This window comes from Gymnogyps californianus, chromosome 2 (genome assembly GCF_018139145.2).
Source record: "Gymnogyps californianus isolate 813 chromosome 2, ASM1813914v2, whole genome shotgun sequence".
In the NCBI taxonomy this organism is placed as follows: Eukaryota; Metazoa; Chordata; class Aves; order Accipitriformes; family Cathartidae; genus Gymnogyps; species Gymnogyps californianus.
Genome location: NC_059472.1, coordinates 156,606,275 through 156,628,800, shown reverse-complemented (window position 1 = coordinate 156,628,800; position 22,526 = coordinate 156,606,275). Strand labels below are relative to the sequence as shown.

General features: G+C 39.7%; 1 protein-coding gene across 2 annotated transcripts in view; it reads right to left on the bottom strand.

Annotated features, from left to right (window-relative positions):
• DIP2C (disco interacting protein 2 homolog C) overlaps positions 1 to 22,526 on the bottom strand; it is a 337,937-nt gene that overhangs the window by 16,101 nt on the left and 299,310 nt on the right. The window contains exons 33-34 of one of the 2 annotated variants that reach the window (XM_050891661.1): positions 16,197 to 16,226; positions 14,442 to 14,503 (exon numbers count right to left, since the gene is read on the bottom strand). In XM_050891661.1, coding sequence (XP_050747618.1) covers positions 14,442 to 14,503; positions 16,197 to 16,226 — 92 coding nt within the window. The remainder of the gene's footprint in view (positions 1 to 14,441; positions 14,504 to 16,196; positions 16,227 to 22,526) is intronic. The other variant, XM_050891662.1, reaches the window with a different exon arrangement.

Genomic DNA, 22,526 nt, shown 5'->3' with positions numbered 1-22,526 from the left:
CTGAATTACCCAGGTGATGCTGGCAAAGAAACCCATGGCTCCTTGCAGCCTTCTTAGACCAATGTTAGTAAACCTTCTCCAAATTCACAAATAATCATAACGTGCTCCCAGACAGCAGAGGTCTAGAAAGGGCAAGTCCTGTTTCTCTGCAGTGCTCCAGCCATTCTTTATTGGGAGTGAAAACAATCTCTTACAAAGTGAGTACAGAGCCTTCCCGCTGCTTTCTGCTGCCTTCGAGTCTTGCTGGGAAGGGCAGAGGAGAACATGGCAGTAGAGCCAGCCTGGGCAAAGAGCCTGAAAATCAAGTGGATGGGAGAAAAATGCTGCCCTTGGGCATGAAAGCTACTTTTGCACCTCCTGGTGGTTTGCAGCCAAGCTGAGAGGGAAAACATAAATGAGTGACCCAATGTAGGGCAGACACAGAGTTTCTCTCCCACCAAAATGTCTCATTGGAGGGGAGAGGCAGATGATGCTTAAGAATCGTTGCACTGTTACAAAGCTATAAGCAATGATGATACGTAATGGATCTGTAGTATTTACATAGTATAGTATAGGAGAGTATAATTTTTAGAATTTTTTTCACTGGTTCCTAAGAATTAGTCTTTTTTCTTAAAAAAATCTCTAACTGGAGCTGTACAGTTGAGAAAGCTGCCTATATTTCAAAGTCTGGCTACTGGGATTTAATAGGGAATGCAGCTACAACACCAGTATGTGCTAAACTTCTTTTCTTGTTACAATTTAATACATTGGACAGATTTAACCTCCTTTAAATCAAACACTTACTATAGAACAGCAGGAGTGAAATCTGACTTCAGAATGAAAACTCGCTAGCTATAACTAACTGGGCACTGCAATCACTGTGCAGCAAAGGGGATATCAAAATACAGTAACAATGTCTTTCTGCCCAACTATCATCTCACATGAAACTGCAAATCTTGTTTATGCTCCTTTTTAGATCTGGTCTGTTCGGTGATGAAAACTCTCCAAAATATATTCCACAGCTTGCTAGTATTTTGCACTAATCAGAGAGTTTGTCAGCAGAGCTATTAACTGTTGCTTTGGGAATCTGCAGGGGCTGGAGCATGCAGAGTGGTACTAACCAACGTTACGATGCCAAAACTGGGCAAACCTTCAAAGCTGGCTGTGCTGTTGCTCTGAGAAAGACTTTGGATTCTGTGATTCTAATAGAGATGGAAAGAAGCTATGAGGTCATCCAAGTCTTGCTCCCTGCCAAAAAAAGACTGTTCCCTGCAATGCACTTTCGAGTGCTTTGTCTACTCCTGTTAAAGTATTTCAAATGATGGGGCTTCTTCCGCTTCCCTTCAGAGTTTATTTCTCAGCTGAAAGTATTTTATAGTCAGGAACCTTTTTACTCTGCGATGCTTGGCAAGAACCGTTCTCAGCTTCCTCTTGTTATTTCTAACTAGCTCTCCATGTCCAATTCAAAGGAGTTTTTCCCACTGTCCCCTTTCTTTTTAAATATAACTCAGCTAAAGAGTTTGCCTTTTACCCTAACACTTGGCCAAATCCCACATCTTGAAGTTTTTTCTTTCCTTTATAGCCATTCGCACAAGCTGAGCCATGGTAACTGCCCTCCTCCTCCCTGCCAGTGTGCCAGCATCTTCTGCTGTTAGCCAGGCTTGAGCACTGAAGCGCTGCACCTTCCATCACCTCAAGCTCTTATTTCCCTGTCTACCCTACCGACCCTTCCTCCTGTCCTGAGCGGTCTGTTCTCATACCATGTCACTTTGCAGTCATGCCAGCTTGGAAGTCCAGCTTTTTGGTTTCTTTAATACTAGCTATTTTGCACACTGATTTCTTTCAGTAGCTGTTTTGGGATGCTGCCACTCTTGAAAACCTTCAGCAACAAAACCTAGAGGAAACCAGATACGATGTGATGCACATATAACCTAATGTATATCGAAAATACACTGTATATAAGTCCCTTCCTTGCCCATAGCCTTTCTGTGGCAAAAAGAAACAGCCAATGCTCTTTGGTTTCCTTCCAGCCCTATTTCTTAAGTTTTCTTGCTGATTGTCATCTTACATTAGAAGTTGAGCTTGTGGGGAAAAAGTGGATATTTTCTTATTCTGCAAGAAATTGATGTTCTGAAAATTTTTGTGTATTAAACTGGAACAAAAAAGTGAAATACAGAAAGAAGCTGTAAACAGAATCTGCCAAAAAAAAGTTGCAGGTCAGAAAAAGAGGTTATTTATGTTTAGTGTTTCAGGTTTTTTGTTTTGTTTTGAAATGTAAGTTAACTAACTCTCCAAACCGAAAATGCTTTAACCACCATCATGAGCAAAAATTCAAAAGTTAAAAAGTAGGGTGTTTTGACCACTATGAGAGTTCTTCTTCCTTAAGGTGAAAAAGATCTGTCAAAACTGACTCTTCTGATTTCAACACAATGGTTTTTTCTGGTGAAAAAAGACAACCACCTAATTCATTAGAAATTTTAACCAAAATCTAACTGTAAGGTATTTAATGCCAGAGAGCACATATGCTTTCGTGTAGCTATATCCACAGCACAGTGATTTCCCAGTACTGACTCAAATGGCTAGGAACTATTCCCATCATCAACACCTTCCAGATACATACCGCTGTCTAATGTTGAGATGGGTAAGACTGATGGTAGGAAAGGGCTGATGCAGCCTGTTCTGATTTTCTACAGTTAGAGGAAAGATGGGCACTGTAGGTAACAGTGGGATCCTGGACTGGTGTCAGGGCTCTTTGACACTCAAGACTTTCAGTGCATCTTCTCTTTACTCAAATAATAAAATATTTCTACATAAACTATTCCAGAATTTACAAGTCAATGAGCTCATTCTACCAAAAATGGAAATACGGATCAAAGAACACAAGCTCTGCCTTCCAAAATGACATACTCAGTTCAAATAGCCAGATCAGAAAAGTAGGAAAATGGCACAGCGGAACACTTAGGCTGAAGGGAAAATCTAGATAATGAAGAAGAGTTTCCCTGCATTATCCTGGTTTCCTCAGAGCAGTTTTCCTCCCATCACATGACAAATTCAGATAATGGGTGAATACAACTGAGACTCAAGAAGGGAGTTTTGGATTGAGGCAGACTTTAGCCAACAAAATGAACAACAATTAAGTCTTCTATGTGTCTAGGACATATTTTAATCCTATTAATTCGATAATCAACAAGTTCAGTTAAAGAATTAGCACTAAAACACTTCCTTTAATGTAAAGACTTTTCTTCACTATAAACCTAAATTACACTTCATGTCTCAAATTCCCTGAGCTCAAAAGCAAACAGCTTCCAATCCTTCAGATGGCTGAACAAAGAAGCAGAAAAGGTTACACAAGGATTTAAGACAGTTCAGAAAGTTGCAAAGGGATCGAAATGAGGAAGGAACTCTGGTTCAGGAAGGGAATATTCAAAGCTTCAGAGATTAAAAAAGTAATAGCAATTTTCTCATATAAGACTACAGGAATATGTGAAAAAACTAAGCTATGTTTATGACTGTTTTCAACTTTGGAGTACTTTAAAATGTTCAGCTTTCATTATACGTGAACTACATTAGATTTGTTTAAATTAACTTTGCACATCGTGTAAAGCACAATACACAACTATTTCAAGGGAATGCAGTGGACAGGGACTCTGGAGACTTTGGTCTCCCTCCTGGCCCTACCTCACACCTCCTGTGCCCCATCAGGCACAGCATCACCTTTCTCTGTGCTTCAGGTTCATATTTGCAAAAACAGGCATAATGCTGCTCTCAGCTGTTATCTTTTTATTTAGATTACAAACCTCCCAGGACACGGTGTTTATCACTAATTGTTTTTACAGCACTTTTCATAATCACAATTGTATTCTGATGATTCTGTTTAATGCAATATGCCGCTTGTATTTCGTAACCCTTTATCTTCCCAGTTCTAACTGAGAAAGAGAGACTCCACACATAGGGAAAACTTTCATTATAACGAACTTGGGATCTGAAAACGTCCTCATCTAATTGAATTAGCTTATTTGTTGTTAACAAACGACGGAAATAATTTTAGCTTCCCTGATGCAATATTCGTATTCTATATTCACACAATGTAATCAAAGGTGGAATTTCTGAAATCAAGTCATTCTCTTTCACCTGCCCCCTTATCTTGCTACAACTTTCAAAATTCACACCACCAGCTGACTCACTCTGCATGTTTGGAGAAGAACTTGCAGAAAGTTCCCTCTCAACAACCACCAGGGACATTTCCTGTGCATGGAAAACTTCAACACACGGAGCTATTTTTTCAGTTGAATTAAAACTGCAGATTAACACTCTGAAGAAAAGGTCAGTGGTGCCACAAGCAGCAGTGCCTTGTATGCCTGAAGGCACGGAAAAGGGACTGTCCTTTTCACAGGGGACTTACTGGGAGCCCTGGCTGAGCTTCACAAGACTCTTCACAGAAGTACGCTCATCTTCTGCAAACAGACACTTCTAGTATATGCAATATTAAGAAGAATTGTGAGGCTTGAAGCAATATATTAAGACCTATTGAAGAGAGTCATTTAAGAGGATATTACATCTCTAACCAAGTTAGTGATGGATCCTTATATAAATATAGGATGCTTTTACTGTTTTTCAGAGCTCTCCTTCCCAAGTCTAACCATTCAGTATTCTTACAGCCACAGATACCACTGACAACAGGAGCCAAACGAGTGCCTGAAGCTAGCAAAGCTGGAGTGGGCCCCAAAGGTGACAGAGCCCATTTCCCAGGGGTAACCGCCAGCACAGCACCCTCTGCTTAATTATTTGTCGCAAAAAACTGTCAGCGTGTGGGACAGCAAAGGCCCTGTCCTCCCGCAAAGGCTGGCAAGAGAACAGGGCAAAGGAAAGAGGGATGGAAAGCGCTCAGGAAGCTCCATCTCTTACAGCACACCACAGTCTGTGGCTAGGTCTGCAGAAGCTACAAAGGCTCACTCCAAATTTTACATGTATTCATTAAGTATTTTTCCTTCCAAGGCAGATGTCTCTATTGTGAAATGCACTCTAAGGTAGCAGTATGGGAAAGCAGCACTTTTTCCTCCTACTGAAACAGTAAATGTACTCTATGTTGATCACTCTTGGCATTTTTAAAGAATCACTGTTTAGTGCTCCATTAGCAGTATATACCAACATGAGGGAAACAAAGCAAATTATGCTTCAGAATACACTATCTGTAAAAATCAAATACATAATACATTTTATCTGTAAAGAAAATGGAAGAATGAAAATTCCACTTTTTTAAGACATTCCTGTAACTGTATGGTTAGACTCATGGCAAACTCTGGGAGAGAGAAAGAAAGAAGTATGGCTTGTGAGGGAAAAAAAGGAAGAATTTTAATAAATCTTCCTCAGAAATGTGAGCGGCCAGCTTGCTTTATCAATTCTCAGCTTCTGTAAGGAGCATGATTGAAAAAGAAGGACCTGTAATACCAAAGCAGCTCAGTATACTCTGAAATGGGAAATCCCTTTTTTTTTAACAGCATCAGACATTCTTCATGAATAAAAATGTTGGTGTATTTTAATAAGCTGGAATATTATTGGGAAATTCAAAACTTGTTTGTAAAAACAAACAAAAATGGAACCATTTTCTATGTAGTTCTTTTACTCATGTTTGAAGAATCACATGTAAATGGCACTTGCAAACAATTACACAAATGTACAACTGCAGTACATCTACCCTCCTGGAAAGCTATGGCTTTTTGTTTTCCCTTTGTCTTCATCTTACTTGGTACACATGACAGTATTCTCTTTCCCCTAAGTCCTCCGGGGAAATATAACTGGAATTTTTTGATTTGTAGTTAAAGTATGCTAAACCACATCCTCTTTCAAAACCCACATTTAGAGCCAACTCCTATTGTCCTGCTCCACTAAAATCATAATATTCTGATCCCTTGAAGATGACTTTATCAAGGAAGAAATAGACTTGTTTCAAGGGAGGAAATACTTCAAGAGCTAGTAATCTTGCCTTAGAAAGCACAGAAATTGCTTTGTAGGGCTCCCATCCCCCTAGTTTAGTCTCACAGCTCAGACCGACTGGGACAAGAGGGGGTGACTTCCCATCTGAAAGTTATTGGATGTTTGTCCCTTTCTCCTGCCCTGCAACAGAAGTTGCTTGGTGCCTGGGAACATGAAGCATCTTTCAAAACCCTTAAAATAGGTACATTTACAAATTTTGTTATAACTCTGGATCCTCATACGTAAACAGTGCAATCCCTTAGACGATATTTGCTCCTCTTCAGTTTCCCAGGTCGTCAGCTTTATTCCTAATCACTGACTATCCAGCACACAGAGGTTTAACAAGTCTCTTGGTTTGTCCCCTGACACAGGCAGGAACAGCAAGAGAGAACCTTTCCTCCACTCTAGACAGACAGGGACTTCTCCTCTAACTCAGAATTGGAAGTGTTGATATGATGCTTATCAGCTTGAACTAACTTTTCTTTCTGGGAGATTTGTTTCCCATAGATCAGAAACAGTGCCAAGGGGATTTTTGAGATAGCAGCGTTTACATGGCAGAAACAAAACACAAGGCGGCTAAAAGGCCGAGGCTCTATCTTCTCCTGAGCAAAAACATGAAGAACGAGGAGGGTTTTGCCAGTACCATGACAGACAGCTTAAACTCACTAATGAGGTTCTGCAAGTTAATGGGCAAAATGCCTAAAAGCCAGATGTTTCTATAAAGACTCTTCAAAATCAAACTGCATCGTTACCTACCATACTTAAAACTTTGAGGGACTTAGGGTTCATTTTGAAGACCTCAACCCTTCCTCCTCTCAGCTGAGTCACCTCTTCTACTGACTTCACAGGGGTGAAAGTCTTTTCATTTTTCCATGAAAAACCTGTTTCTGTGATTGAGGCAAACTTTAGCCAACAAACAGCTAAAGCAACAGACAATCTGAAAAAAAAGCATGGGTGATGTGTGAAACTTGGAATTGCAGCCACCCATATGAGAAGATCCTCAAAGCTCAGGATGACCGGAATGGCACTGCTGGAGGTAGTACTTGACAATTCAATTAGTAAATGAGCTTATTGTGTATAAAGCACTGGTGGCTTTCTGAGGCCAATGACTTGTGAGGTCTATGTTTTGAACAGTTCACCAGGTATACAGAACTTCAAACCTCAAACTACCCTACACACTTTGCCTACTGAATCTCACTGTAAGGGAAAAGGTGGCTGGGTGTCAAAGGGGGCAATAATAGATTTTAACTGCCCCTTTGGACCCCACACAGAGTGAATAATTGAGGACTGGGATTTTCTGTAACCTTCGACTGGGCTCTGTACACTGTAACCCATTACAGGAGCTGGAAAAAGCACTGTTCCCCAGCGCATCAGGGAGCGCTCTTCAAAGTTTCTCTTTTGCTACCACTGGCAAATGGCTTTCAAGTATGATTAATCAATTAAAGTTTCACAAAAGGTAACTACTTTCCTGTCACTTGCCATTAGCATGTCTCCTTCTGACGTATCTCCCCCCAGTCTCTTTTCTCCATTACGTGACTATAAAATGGTTATCCTCCATGCCGTGACTGTGCTACAGAGCACTGCTGCAGCTATAGCTTAGATAACAATTCAGCTAAGTAGTTCTTTTGTCTGGTAACCCTATAATAAGAGTATTTTTCAAGGTAGATGGAGTTGAAGTGTTTGAGAATTAGAAAAAAAGCTCCTGTGGCTTTGTTGCTTGGTATTACCCAAAACAATGTATACACAACATGAAAGTTTCAGTAAAATATGGAGGAGAAGGATAAACAATTGACAGCCAGAATAAAAGGCTATTTTTCTTTTCCTGCAAGAAGTCTGGAATGCTGGAATATATTAGAATGAAGCCAAAGCCTTAACTGATACCTTTTGACAGAGCCTACATTTGAGACTGGGCTCACCGTATAAGCAATCTATAAAAATAAATCCTAAGTAACTGTTTTCATGTATCTTTGAAACGCTACAAGTGTTCCCTTCTTTTCTTGGGGAATGAGATTCAGAATTTCCATCCTCTGAAATCACCTTGTCAAGAAGACAATGTCTAAGCAAGTCTGATGGAAGTTCAGAGATCTCTGAATACCCCCAAAGTCCAAAATAAAAAATAAGATTTAGCACAACATACAAATGACTTCCTAAGAAATCAAGTCTGCTAATGACATAAGTATACACAAGGGTCACTTCTTTTTAAGAGATACACTAATTTGCATCACTCCAAGAAGATGTCACTGACCACATAAGAAGAGAAGACACCTATTTGTACAGCTCCACAAACTGCTTGTTTAATAAATACAGAGGGTAATCAGATTAAAATAATTGTTCTAATGATGGAGTGGGACTATTTCAATAAGAGACTATGGATACCACAAGCCACAAATTGAATGATAGCCAGACTAAAAAATTAATAACTTGAACCCAAATACATCTTGGTGCTTCTAGTCTATTTGGCAATATCCTACACCTGGATTTGGCTCCCTCTTTGGTGCCAGCTGCCTCACCATGTCTGTGACCAAGAAACTACCCAAGCAGCTCACCGTTACATGTAGCTCAAAAGGAAATCTAGTAAACCACAAAAGGGTTTAATAAATTAAATGCTCCATTTTTCTAACCCTACTGAAAAAAATATGGACTTAACTAGATGAAATTGAATAATTTAAATGATCATTTAATGCACCTATTACTTCACCAAAGGGAATACTGGAATTTAAAGACAGGATCAGAAGGCTATGAGGGGTAAGGATGCCTGCATATATGAAACTAGAGATAGTATCAAATAAAATTGAGAACAGTGTTTACTAACACTGGCTGAAAGTCTTCATTCTTGCCCAGTTTGGTACAAAATGTGGATGTAGTTCAATAATCAGCTTAAATACAATTTGTAGTCAAAATAAGGGGAAACTGTCTATTACAAATGCATGCAAAATGATATAAAAATCTTCATCAATACATATGTGACTTGATCAGTGGCTCTCTCCCCCTAGAAGTCTAAGCCTCCACTCCATCAGAGCTCATAAATTGTCACTACCTGCTACTGAACAAGAAGACTGGTGACATTTTTACCTGCTTTTGGGGGTAGACATAGATTGCACTGAATTTGTTTCCTGTTACTTCTTTGTCCTTTAAAAAAACTCCGCTATCAAAGTAGATCTTTCCTTGCCCCACTTAGGGCAGTACAGTGACTTTCATAATCTGTTTTTCTTTATGGATAAGGTATTGCTGTAGAAAAGAATATTAGGATGCAAGGGGATGTTTATCTTTAGAGGATGTGCAGGAAGTTTCCACTTTAGATCAATGATCTCCCTCAGCCATCACCAGACGGATCCTTCAGCTCACTAATTAAAACTTCTGAGGAAATCCTCTATGCAACATGTCAAATATGAAAGATACAGAAATGCAGAAAAAAAAATTCCTATGTTAAAAATTTGAGCAAAAATTCAAAGCAGCCAAAATATTTCAACATTTTTCGTGATATTTTATTTCTTATTCATACCAGCTTAGTTTCAAATTTAAGGTAATTTCAAAATTTAAACTAGAAGGTTAAAACAGTAACATTTTGAAAACAGTTTTGAATGATTCTAAAAAAATATGTTTGAGAATATTTGCAAATATATTGAAACATTTGAAAATCCAGCCTGACCTCCTGAAGAAAACTTAAAAAATATTTTTACCCTGTCTATGTGAAAGGAACATTTATTTTGGAATAGACGAGGTCTAGTCTCAGTTTGATGAAGTTGCTCGTTTTGCCAATAAATAATTTTTCTACCAAGAACCAACCTGCTGTTAAGGATGAGGAGGCTGTGAAATTTTTATGCTAATATCAGAGATGTATTTTTTGTTGGACATTTTTAAGTTTATAAACACATGTACGTATTGTTTTAGAACATCCAGGATAAAAGGGATGCTTGGGCTTTAAATTTACATCTTTACTGCTACAAAAGCATGTAAGTGTTATAAAAGCCAACATCTTCCAAGTATTTGGTGTTTTGGTATGATGAGAAAAGGGTCTCTCTCTCTATCTTCCAAGCACTTCTCAGCTTTTAGCATATTTAGGTATCTAATGCTTAACCACCTCAAAAGCTTTCTGAGGAAAACATGACTGGTCTAAAATGACAATGGAGTGATCTGAAAACCAGCAGTTTAGACAGCGGGACAATATGTATACATTTATTCTATTTCTTTTCCTTTTTTTTGCGGGGGGGATAAAGTTGTTTTCCCAGAGGCAGCGGCAGAGAAATGCAGCCAACAACCCGACAGGGTGCTCACGCCTGGAGTTTTGTTGCATCTGCCCTCCCTGCAGATGCACGCGGGCACGTTTACATGACCTGAGCTGCACAGTGAGTCAGCAACTGGGACCAGCCGTGCCTTGCCAGCGCAGCCTGCCGCGAGGCCAGCTCATGCGCGGTGAAGCATTAATCCACCTATTTTGCCTTTTGGATCCGAGTTAACCCCTCTAAACTGCATTGCACTGCAGTGCAGGGGCTTATCAGCCACTTCGTGCTAATTCGGGAGTCTTCTGTTTTTTTATTAAACAGCCCAGGTGGGACTTGCCTGTCTTTGCTCACTCTTTCTTGGCCATCCTGAGGACACTCTGAGTTTTAGAAAATCAATGATATGCCGAGTACAACAATACTGATGTATTGTCACCAAGAGCAAGCCAGAGCTGTATACTCTTGCTATTAGGATGCTACTCAGTTTCCAAAAAGAGGTGTCTAATGCCATGTGAGACAGCACAGGGTGCCTGACACATCTCATTAGTGCTAGCAAATACAACACAAGCTCTATGGGAGACCCTGCTGGAGTAGCTGTAGCATCTAAAACTGCACTAGGTGCTCACAGCTAGGCAATCAAGCCTTCTTCCAGTATCATAACTGATGGCAGCCACTGACCGAGAGGTTGCACCCCTTGGCACAAGTTCCCTGAACCTCCAGGTAAGCCCAGTCCCAGCCATTTCCCTCAGCCAGCGACTATGGCCAGAGCTGCAGAGTCTCAGCAGCTAAACCAGTGGGCTGGTGGCTCAAAACCACACAGAGGCACACACAAAAAGGTGTTTGAGAACCTCCAACCTGACCTAAGAAGCAAACCATCCAAATCCAGTGAGAGCTGGCAGGAAATGTCTAGTTCGGTCAACCGACCACCCCTAGATCTCTACCCAAATTGTACATAGCACAGGTATTTTGATCTAAACTCCCATCAAACAATGACGTTTTCATAAGCTGTGAAGTGTGCAAACACATAATTACCGGATGAGCTTGAAATAGTTGTATTCAAACTGATTATTAATTTTTACAGATGTGAATAGGATTTGAGTAATCTCAAAGAGATGAACTACAGCTGCTTTTTGCAGCAACTAGAAAGTGTTATCATGCCAAGAAAAAAAAAAAAAGATGTTCACTCTTCTTCAAATTCTGGAAAATATCTTCTAAAATACAAAATATGAAAAAAATTTTCTCACATTAAGTGTACAGTGTAAATTTTTCATATTGTTGGGGGACTGGCTGACCTGCAAAGACTCGGTGGGTTGTTACTATACAGTCTCACAGCTATGTACAGCAATCTTTCAGTTACTGTTAAGCAATAATGACATTCAGTTCCACTAAAATGGTTAGAAACAGCAAGTGTGAAGAGACTGTCAAAGAAAGTTGTTTTCTCCCCTAATTTATGACCCATGAATCTAATTCTAAATTCCACAGATTGAGTAAATGAGGCACAGCTTTAATCCATCAAATTAAAATCTACATTACCACAATCTGAGAAGCCAGCTCTAAGGATCATCTTTCACGTTCTATAGAACTAGTCACTAAATATAAATTAATACACTGCAAAGTCTGATCTTGATAACGACGCCTACTTCTCAATGACATGCTAAGGCAGGGAAATAGTATACCCATGGTTTATGCAACTTTTATGAACAGTAAATCTTATTTCCTCTATATAAATATATACAAATTTATTGTTTATAATTTTTATTAACTAACTGTGAATGTTATGTTCTCTTTCTATATATATTTTCTTCTATATACTTCCCTTCCAATGAATATTCTATAAATTACTTTCTTGTCTCAGAAAAAATAATTCCAAATAAGGAATTAATCTACATTTGCTTTTTTCTTTCCCCTCTATAGCTGCAACTTTATTTTTAATGATTCATTAGCTCTTTCTCCTGCACTTGAATGATGCTTACATATATCTATCTACATTGTGCTGAACTTAATCTTCAACCATTTCAGAGCTCTGAGATTAGAGCAAACTACTATTTACTACGGGTAAATAAGTCTCAGCTTACTGTGTCTATTAAAAAATAAACATTTGATTTCCAAAGTTAGTCATGTAAGCTTCCTTCCTCAACGATACAGAAAGAAAGGTACCTTAAAGGTCAATTCATCCCATGCTGGTGCATTTCTGAGATAGCTGCGACACACTGGTGGTGTGCATGCCTTTCCAGTGACCGCAGAAGGAGCCCAGGAGACCACTTTAGGCTGGATGAGATCTGTCCTGGTCACAGTATTTGCTCTGCTTTTAGGTAAAGAAATGCTCCACTTCTCATTTCTTTTTTAAAACACAAATCATTCAACTTCTGAAGTAAATCTCCTTTCAAAAGTCCAATGCAGAGATGGTAGGCTCACATAACAATAACACCTTTTTACAAAAAAGGCCTTTTTTTTCGCTGGGTTGAGTATGACCATGGACTGTGTCTACACAGTACCGCAGTTGCTGGGCCAGGAAGACCAAGTTTTCTATGGCTGGGTTATGCAGGCAGTAGTATCCCAAAGGATGGATCAAACAGAAGCATTATTGTTGGTAACATTGTGTGCAAAAGGAATAAAGAAATGGTGAGAGAGTCAAGTATCTTGCAGTTCCTTTCTTCCACCTGCCAAACTCCGTGTGCTACAAGAAAATATCTATATGTGTATCTGACTTAACTATCCAGAGGATAATTTGGGCCTGCAATGACCTGAGGTCTGCACCCTGCAAGCTGAGCCGGTCACTTTGATATAGCCAAAGTTGGTGTTCACCTAAGGGGAACAAATTCTCTGTTAAGTTGTGCTGGGTTTGGCTGGGATAGAGTTAATTTTCTTCACAGTAGCTGGTATGGGGCTATGTTTTGGATTTGTGCTGGAAACAGTGTTGGTAACACAGGGACGTTTTAGTTATTGCTGAGCAGTGCTTACACAGAGTCAAGGCCTTTTCTGCTTCTCACCCCACCCCACCAGTGAGCAGGCTGGGGGTGCACAAGAAGCTGGGAGGGGACACAGCTGGGACAGCTGACCCCAACTGACCAAAGGGATATTCCATACCTTATGATGTCATGCTCAGCATATAAAGCTGGGGAAAGAAGAAGGAAGGGGGGGACGTTCAAAGTGATGGCATTTGTCTTCCCCAGTAACCGTTATGTGTGACGGAGCCCTGCTTTCCTGGAGATGGCTGAACACCTGCCTGCCGATGGGAAGTGGTGAATGAACTCCTTGTTTTGCTTTGCTTGCGTGTGCAGTTTTTTGCCTTACCTATTAAACTGTCTTTATCTCAACCCACGAGTTTTCTCACTTCTACTCTTCCGATTCTCTCCCCCATCCCAGCAGGGGGAAGTGAGCAAGTGGCTGTGTGGTGCTTAGTTGCTGGCTGGGGTTAAACCATGACATAAGCTTTTAAGAAGGACAAAAGAAAAAGAACAAAAAAAAGGAAAAAAAAAGCCCTATTTGGATAATGATTTCTTAAAGGAACCAGGATTGGTGATCACTGTCAATTAAATGTTCACCTTTTCCAGAGTTAATAAAAAACTTTTTGTTTTGTAAAATTTTGTAAAGAGACTACCTGCTAGCCTTTTGACCAGAGTATTGGAAAACTGAAATATATGTGCATCGGTATTTTCTAAAATTACACCTAAAATCACCAGTTTCCCTCCAACCATAAGATTTCAGACATCTCCTTAATACCGCTAGTGGTAAATTTTAATTCTTGCTTCTTGTTTATGTATCTAACATTAAAGACAGAACTAGAAAATAGCCACAGTTACAGAATGTGGTTGCTCACAATGCCTGAAGCCAATAATCCATTCCCTCACACTCTTGCAGCATTAAGAATTGCAGCAAAATCCCCCCATAGTCTCCCCACTGGCTAACAGCTGCCAACCCAGGAGAAACACCTTTGTGAAGCTACGAGGCCCAATGGGACTCCATTTCTTAGGGACCAGCTAGGCTGCACCACCTGAATACAAGTGTCATGAAAGCCTGACGGCAATAAAAGCAGGGAATCTTGTTAGTCATTGCAGTGATGATGTCAGATGCTTCAGTTTTATCAACAGTAAAATTAATTGACCAACTAATAAAAATGTCTATGTCTGCTCGCTGGTAGGAGTTAGCACAAATTATTTATGAGGATTACAAAGGTTTTCAGGGACCGTGAGGTGTGCTGAAGTAGCTTTCTTGAAAGAAACTCTGTTAATTGTGTGTATTAGAGAAAAAGAAAAAGGTGGTTCCGACCTGTCATGCCTCAGTGCCCTCATATCAACATACACTGTGGTGGGATCTGGTCCAGATGTTCCCTGCAAACAACAACATCAGCTAATCAGAACCTGAAGGCTGGGAGGAGAAAAGAGTTTTACCCCCCAAATAACCAAACATTCATTTCACTGCTAATTATGCTAATCAAATGACAAGTTATATTTAAGCTATTCATCAAACAAAGCTTAGCTTTACAGAATCAGAAAGAGCACTGGAAAACATACCTACCGTCAGGTACTTGTTACCTTGGGGTTCGGAAAAACACCAAGGGGCCATACTACTTAACCAAACACATGTCAACATAGGTTTTATTTCTACAAAAGGCCAAGTAATCAGCATGTGGATACATACAAAAAATGTTAAACACATTTTGCCATATAAAGGAACGCAGAAATTGCTGAAGAGACACAGTTTAATGGCAGAAGCACATGGTCAGGAATGTGAAGCATGGTTTACTGAGTCTTCCATACATGCAACAAAGAATACACTTGAAGCTAAAGATAGTAAAGGTAGCACGCATGACATGAACCAATGTGGACTGAAGGTCTGTAAGCAATTATTCTGTTCCTTTTCAGTCTTCCACTGCATAATTTAAATCCTTGCTTTATGTCACAACATTTAGTTACTTGAAAAGCAGTAGACTAATTTTAGTTTCCTTTCATGCAGAGATGATACAGTCTTTTAGGCCTTTCCACCCACAGCTTTGCTGCAGTTTTGTAACCTGCTATGATCTTCCCTTATCCGAAACTTCAAACTCATCACCACTGAACATCATGTGAATTCTCAATGCTCTATTCTAGGGCTCTTTTCTCTGCTGCACACCTCATGTCACTGCTAAGCAGAAAGCTAGAAGAAAAGCACAACTTCATTCTGGAACACTGGAACTTTGGAAATTTTCTTTTCAGCAGATAAATTCACCTAACCCTGGTAATCTAGAGGTGCGGGAACTCCTTTATCAGTTATTTAGATGTTTACTACTTAAAACAGCAGGCAACATCAACTCCCAATGATTTCTGTCCCATTTGGGATATATTATAGAGTATAATTCTTCACATTAGGAATGTCTAGGGCTAAATTTTGCATTTCTGCAATGCTGGCTGGTAATTCCACAATTCGTTAAGCACTAAAAATTGCGATGGCGTTCCACAAATAGATAATTTTTATATCTAAAGGGGAAAAGAATTACCGCTACCAATTGATACTTACTGTACAGATACTGATAATGACCCACCACCAGAGGAGAAAAAGAGTAATAGAGCTGCACATGCATGTTAGCCTCTTTAGCTTGTTATACACAATACAAGATACAATATCCTCTCTAGCTATTAACGACACGTTTTCAGTCTACAAGTAAACTCAGCAGTGTAACAGACTAGTGCTGAGTGGAGAACTTATTTGAAATATATGCAATGTTAAAAAAAAAACAAAACCAAGGAAAAATTGGTTATCTTTAAAAATAAAACTAAACCTGAATTGATTTATAAAAAAATGGAAACAGTCAAGTTTGAAAATCAAACACAATCACTATGGTATTTGTTATTTTCAGTGTGAATGAAATAGTTACAACAGACAGCTAATATTTGGTGAAACCTGCATCCAGATAAAGCTATACTGGACTTGTTTATAATTTCATAGAAGGATCTGAAAATCCCCAAATCTCCGGACTCAATTTCTAGTCTGTCCCACTGTTGGAAGCTGATAGGTGGGTATTGAGGGAACATGAAAATCCCCTACCTGCTCGGCCAGCTTCCCCAGCCTGTGAGGCTATAGCAGCAGGAATAGCAGGGATGAGGGAGAGAAGGAAAGAAGGTAACACAAGACGAAAATAATAATAAAAAAATGGGAATGAAGGGTGGGAGAAAAAAAAAGAGGAGAATGCAAAAAGCAGGGAGTAAAATAAAAAGAAAAACAATGTCAAATACAGGAATCTTACAAATTAACCATTATACCATTAAAGGTTAAAAAAAGTAAAAAATGAGGTGTCAACATTTTAGTAGAGCAACAGAAGAGACAGCTGTAGACTGCTAACCTTGGACAAACAGACTTAAATGGTTTTAGGACACTACAGACAACGTTGTTAGTGGAAAACACGTGTCTAGCATACTGATTTTTTTTTGTTGTTTTTGGTGAAGAAGTCGGTAAACATTATGGCCCTGCTATTTTAATGCACATCCATTGAGACAGGGGTTCCAGGTCTGTCATTTCACTACTAAAAGAAGTTTGTAAGCGATGTCCTCTGGAAATCAAAAGTAAGCTTTCTTTTTGGAAAAAAAAAAATTAGTATACAACGGAGAAAGATACTTACACCTTGTTTCATACAGATTAACCTGCTCCTAAAGTGAAATAAAATCAAGGCTTTGTGCACAACCTAATTACTAGAAGACCACAATTAAATGGAGTAACTTCATAGTTCAATAATTCTTCATTCTTAGTCTATTTGCTACGATAAACATTGTAATATGTATAAAGAACATTAAAATTAAAAGCCAGTAAAAACTCATCAGTTCTCCACCATGATCGATAACGCAGCAAAGAGACAAAACACAGTGGTGACTAGTCCTAAGCTGCTACTGTCAGGTGGAGCATCTAACACCAGATGGCTGCAGCGGGACTTGCCCTACAACTTGTGAAAATAAACAGCTCTGAGAGCACTGGCATCCTACATCCCTCTCATGAAACTTCTGAATTCCAGCAAAGTTAAAAGACTACAGGAAGCTGCCACAGCAGCATCTTAAAACAGGTTTATTTTGGATGCGGGGGAAGATGAAGCATTTAAAAAAATAGGATGGATCTGCTTATTACATTCCTGCCTAAAATAGAAATATTACTAATAATCCAGGTTGAACACTGCAGTGTAACCGCAAGAAAGCAGGAGAATTGCTGAAATCTATCAGTTATATAATTCATTGCCTGTGACTATACTGCAGGTCCAGAGAGGACTTTGAGAGCACCAGAGCCTCATATGGCTTTTAACTACGAAAGGGCTTGAGAAACAGCAGTTGAAGTCTCAGCATCGTCCTTCTGCGGCCAGCTGCAGCTGAGATACTCTGAAAGTGTTTCAAAAGAAGCAGAGTCTTAGCCAAGACCAGAGTGACTGACTCAATTTATCTGTGCACATTTATTTTCCGAGAGAGTGAGCGAGCATCTGTAATGCCGGTAACAGGAAAAAACCAACGTGACTTCTGTTGTATCTGATGCTTACTAAGGACATGCTAGGTAGTGTTCAAGGAAAGAAAATGGGCCAAACATCATTTTCTGTCTGAAAATGGGTACCTCGTAAGTCACATCCCTTGGACTAAATAAATCTCCTGCCACCAGTGAACCATTCCTGGTCCGTGCAAACCTTTGCAACATGCCAGGCTTTTATTCTCTGGGAAAACATTGCAGGTCAAAACTGCATGGAGGACTACCCCAACAAGTCAGCAGTAGGGATGACCATGTGCCAGCACTCAGCCTGTACCTAATTTCCACTGAAGTCAAAGGCCAAGCTGCATGCTCTCCCCTGCTTCCCTCCCCAGAGTTAAAAACCAGGAACTAGGCAACCACAAGTCCTAAGAATTTAAAAATAACTGTTGTTTTGGATTTGGTTTTGTTTTGCTATCTAAGGATGTGGCCTCACTGTTTACTCTGAGTCTACTTCTGCTCCAGTGATGCTCAGAAATAGAATTTTTGATGTACACTTAACAATCTCACGTACGCAAGCACAGCAACTGGAGCTGTGAAAAGAACTTCATGGCATGACTCATAGAAAAGGTGGGAAAACACAGAATCTGAGGGAACTCATCCAGAGCTGTACTACATTGCTAAGTGTCAATCATACCTCTGATAAAGTGCATGGTCTCCTGTTGCACTCTTCGCAGAGCTATCCCTTATTAATTTTAATATGGAAGAGCCTAAAAAAGTGTGATCTATCACTAAGTAAAAAGAAAAATTAATTGTAAGCCTTAAATTTACTAACAAAGTTCCCTTTGCTAGACAGTGAGGGAAGGATTCATTTCACATAACTTCAGCCATCAAAGAAGAAAGTGTGCAGTATAAGGTAGGAAGTATCTCCTGATGGTGATGAATCCCATCCCAAGATGGGCACCTGAGATAGGCCGAATGAAGCGCTCTCTTGCAGTATTTCTTTGATTCTACTGACTACAGATGGATATTGGATAACTCACTTAACCTTGCCATCTCACTTAGAGGTGACATAAAAGAAGCAAGATGAATCCTGCTCTCCTGCCCTAGCTTGGGCAGATTTGTTAGTACATTTTCAGGGTTAACTAAGGAAAATCAACAATTTCTAAAAATTTTTCCTCAACTGAAATTGAGTAGCAGGTTGAATAAAATGAAAATAATTATTTCAAGTGTTTAAATGAAAATTAGCTAAAATCCTAGAGAACCATCTGTGCTGTTGCAAGAAACAGGCTACTTTTCGTATCTATTTTTCTCTCTCTCTTGAGAATGCTAAGATGCTAGTTAATGAGAATTAAAATATGCTGGATGCAATCTTTTCATCTCAGAAACCCCTGGACCATTATCTGTGACTATACAGGCATAAAAGGTCAGATATTAATGGTATTTAAGTACCTAAGGATGGATAGAATTATTTATTTTCAAAAGCACACCTCTAAAAATGTAGTCCAAAATGACTACATTGAAAGAAACACAGTAAATTTGCTCTAAATTTGAGAGGAAATGAATACAAATGACAATGCATTAGTCTGTCAGTGATTTTAATCCTGAAATTAAGATCATTTGGTAGACTAAGGCTCTTCTGTACCAAAGGGATTATCATAATGATTTCCTTTTTAAAGTTATCTTTAATAAAAGGTCAAATTCTGCTATGAAGTTTTTATACACACACACACACAGACACACACCCATACATCTACATACAAACACACCCCTGTTCTTTTTGGAGGGGGTAACAACAGTAAAAGCTTTTTGGAAAAATCAGGATACCTTCCCCTTGAAACACCTGAGTCTTAAATTTGTCCAAAAAATTGGAAATGAAGTCAAGAAGGTATCAAAGATCACATCCAAGTTGCATTAGAGGCAGTCCACAGAGAAGAAAGCCTGGATAAGCTTTTTACCGGTAAGGCTCAATAGCTGAATATTGAGATATGTTTAGAAAGGTGATTAGTAGATAGGTATTTTAGAAAGATCGTAGAATAGGCTGGATCACAGTTATCCCTGTGGAAGATGGTGTTCCAGGAACCACACGCTGATCTCATGGATGACACAACTTGGAAGAAAAAAAGCAAAGGCAGATGCTATTGACTCAAACATCTTTAGAATTATTTTTATGCAGCGTGAAGAATCCAGAAATCATGACCCATTTCTGGAACATATTGGCGACAATGCTAATTTCAGGAACATTGTTGATCAAGGATTAAAATTCATTCTGTTCCTCAGCCCAGAAAACAGAATAGCCCACAAGCTATTCTGGAATATCACCAGCCATAAACTTCCAGACAGTTTGGAAAGAGCACTCAGTCTAATTCAGTATCCAGTCTTTGGCAGCGTCTACTACCAGATGCTTCAAAGGACGCAATCCTGTATCTTCACATTCTTTATCAAAATTACATGTTTTGCAGTGATGCTTGTAAGTAACATCTTTAGTAATTTTTCAAACCCCTTTAAAACTTGCCAAACTACCCTCAGCTTAAATGCTTCAAAAACCATTCCACTTGGAAGGGTAACGTTACTAAATATAGCCTGTTCTGAAATGGCTTCTCTTCATTCCAGCCACATCACTCTTTAGTCAGTGAATGGCTTTTAGTTTGTCCTATGGACTGAGATGCAACATCTTCGTAGAACTCAATGAAGCCTGATGCTAAGCTATATGATCAGCCAGACTGTTAATCACCTCACTCAAGGCTCCCATTCTGTGCTGTTCTTAAATTAAAAGTCAGTATCATTAATAATATTCCTTCAGAGAGTTATCCACTTTTACAGTTTGATTCAATAACTCTTTCAAGAATTTCTGTAAAGAACCATCTAAGAAGCAAACTTCAGCTAAGGAGTTAACACAATCAAAAGGCAGATATACATAGTCAAGCAAAAATCCAGCCTAACTCCATGCTGATTAGGACTTCCAGTTTCTCTGAGTGTATTCAGCTTTCCTGCACGTTTGTAGTGGATTGACCCAGACAGTAGCTAAGTATCCACCCAGTCGCTCGCTTACTCCCCTCCCAGTGGGACAGGGGAGAGCATAGGAAGAGCAAAAGTGAGAAAACCCACGGGTCAAGATGAAGACAGTTTAATGAGTGAAGGAAAGAGAAAAAACTCCCAAGTGATGCAAAAGCAATCACTCACCACCTCCCACAAGCAGAACGATGTCCAGTGAGTCTCTGAGCAATGTCTACTTTGGAAGACCAACCTGCCCTTTTTTAATGTTGAGCATGACATTATATGGTAAGGGACATCCCAAGTCAGCTCAGGACAGCTTTCCTGGCTCTGCCCCCTCCCAGCCTCTTGCTCTCCCCCAGCCTACTTGCAGGGGGGTGGTGGTGCGGTGGGTAGAGTGAGAAACGGGGAAAGCCTTGATGTTGTGCGGCACTGTTCAGCAATAGCTAAACCACTGGTGTGCTGTCAACACTGTTTCAGTCACAAATCCAAAACACAGCTCCATACGGGCTGCTATGAAAAAAGTTAACTCCATCCCAGGCAGACCCAGTACAATATTACTTCCAACAAGGCATACTTGGGCATTGAACCTGGCTTACCGCTGCTTAGTGCCATTCCCTGGTTTTATTTGTTCTGAACAAATGACTTATCTCAAAGTGAAGCAGCTACCATGAACACACCAGAGATCACTGCAAGCCTGAAATGGAGATTTTCATTAGTGGCAAGCAAACTTCTGCAGCTAATTTGTCCTTGTTATCTACAGCATCCTTCATTTCTGGTCCTGCCATGGACCAGAAGCCAGAGAAGTTCAGTTATTTTTTAGAAGTAGCTCCACCACAGCTGCAGGGGGGAGCTGACAGGCCCCATCCTGATCTGTCAGGGAAGTCAGAGCAGCTGGCCATGAAGGTATGCCATCATTTCCCTCCTTCCTCTCCTCTGTAAAAGACACCCCATGGGCACTTCAAAATGGGTAAAGATACAGGAGCAATTGGAAAAGTATTGTTACCAAGTAACCAGCTCTTCTCTTTCTCCTCTGTTTCCCCTTTCTACTCGAGGGCAGGCAGTGTCCTTGCTGCTTGCTGTGCCTCTCCCAGCCAAGTGTTTAAGCTTGGTTGGGTTGCTGACTGGGAAAGCACACCAACCTGCACCTGCTAACTGGCCTAAACTGGTACCGTCCAAATTGTGCTGTCTCAGGTGGGAGTGCCTGAAGATTTCCTAGATGTTTTCTGAGTTGTCCTCTCTGCCTTGTCATCACCCAGAACTCTAGATATGGAAAAAGAAACGAAGAAGCCTATATTCTTGCAAAGAAACATTCAGTAGGAGAGATTTTAAAATCTCAGTCAGTACTTTCTGTATCAAATCCATGACAGAAATATGGGGGAAGATGCTGCTGGAGTTCATAGATGTTTCTAACCTACAAGATGTATTTTTCTCTCAAGACTATTTATTAAGTTTTATTAGGGTAAAACTGTTTTGAAGGATTCAAGTACTGCTTTTGAGACTACATGAGATTTTCTTAAACTTTTATTCCTGGAGAGTATTTATGGCAGCAATTACAGAATTTCAAACTAAAGAACTCTACCTCTGGGACACAGAATGACTTTTAACCCTGCTCAGCCTTGCCTTGTTATATGTTTGATAATAATAATTAAAGTTACCCTCGGCTGAAGGGATACTCTGCTGGTAGTCAGAGAGGAAGCAAGCAGTACCGGAGATGTGGCATACCTCCTCTATTCATATTCTGGTAACATGCTGAACTACAAGGTCATTTTTAGCCAAGGTGTGATGAAAGCCAGGATTCTTTAGTGATGTTGAGCAGGACAAGAGGCTAAGGTAGGCATAACACACAGACATATGGGTCTGTGCTGAACCCATATTTGTCAAATTTTTCAGATAAAATAAAAAATCTTTACAGTTACAATCAGGAGAAGAATAGCAAATGCCTTA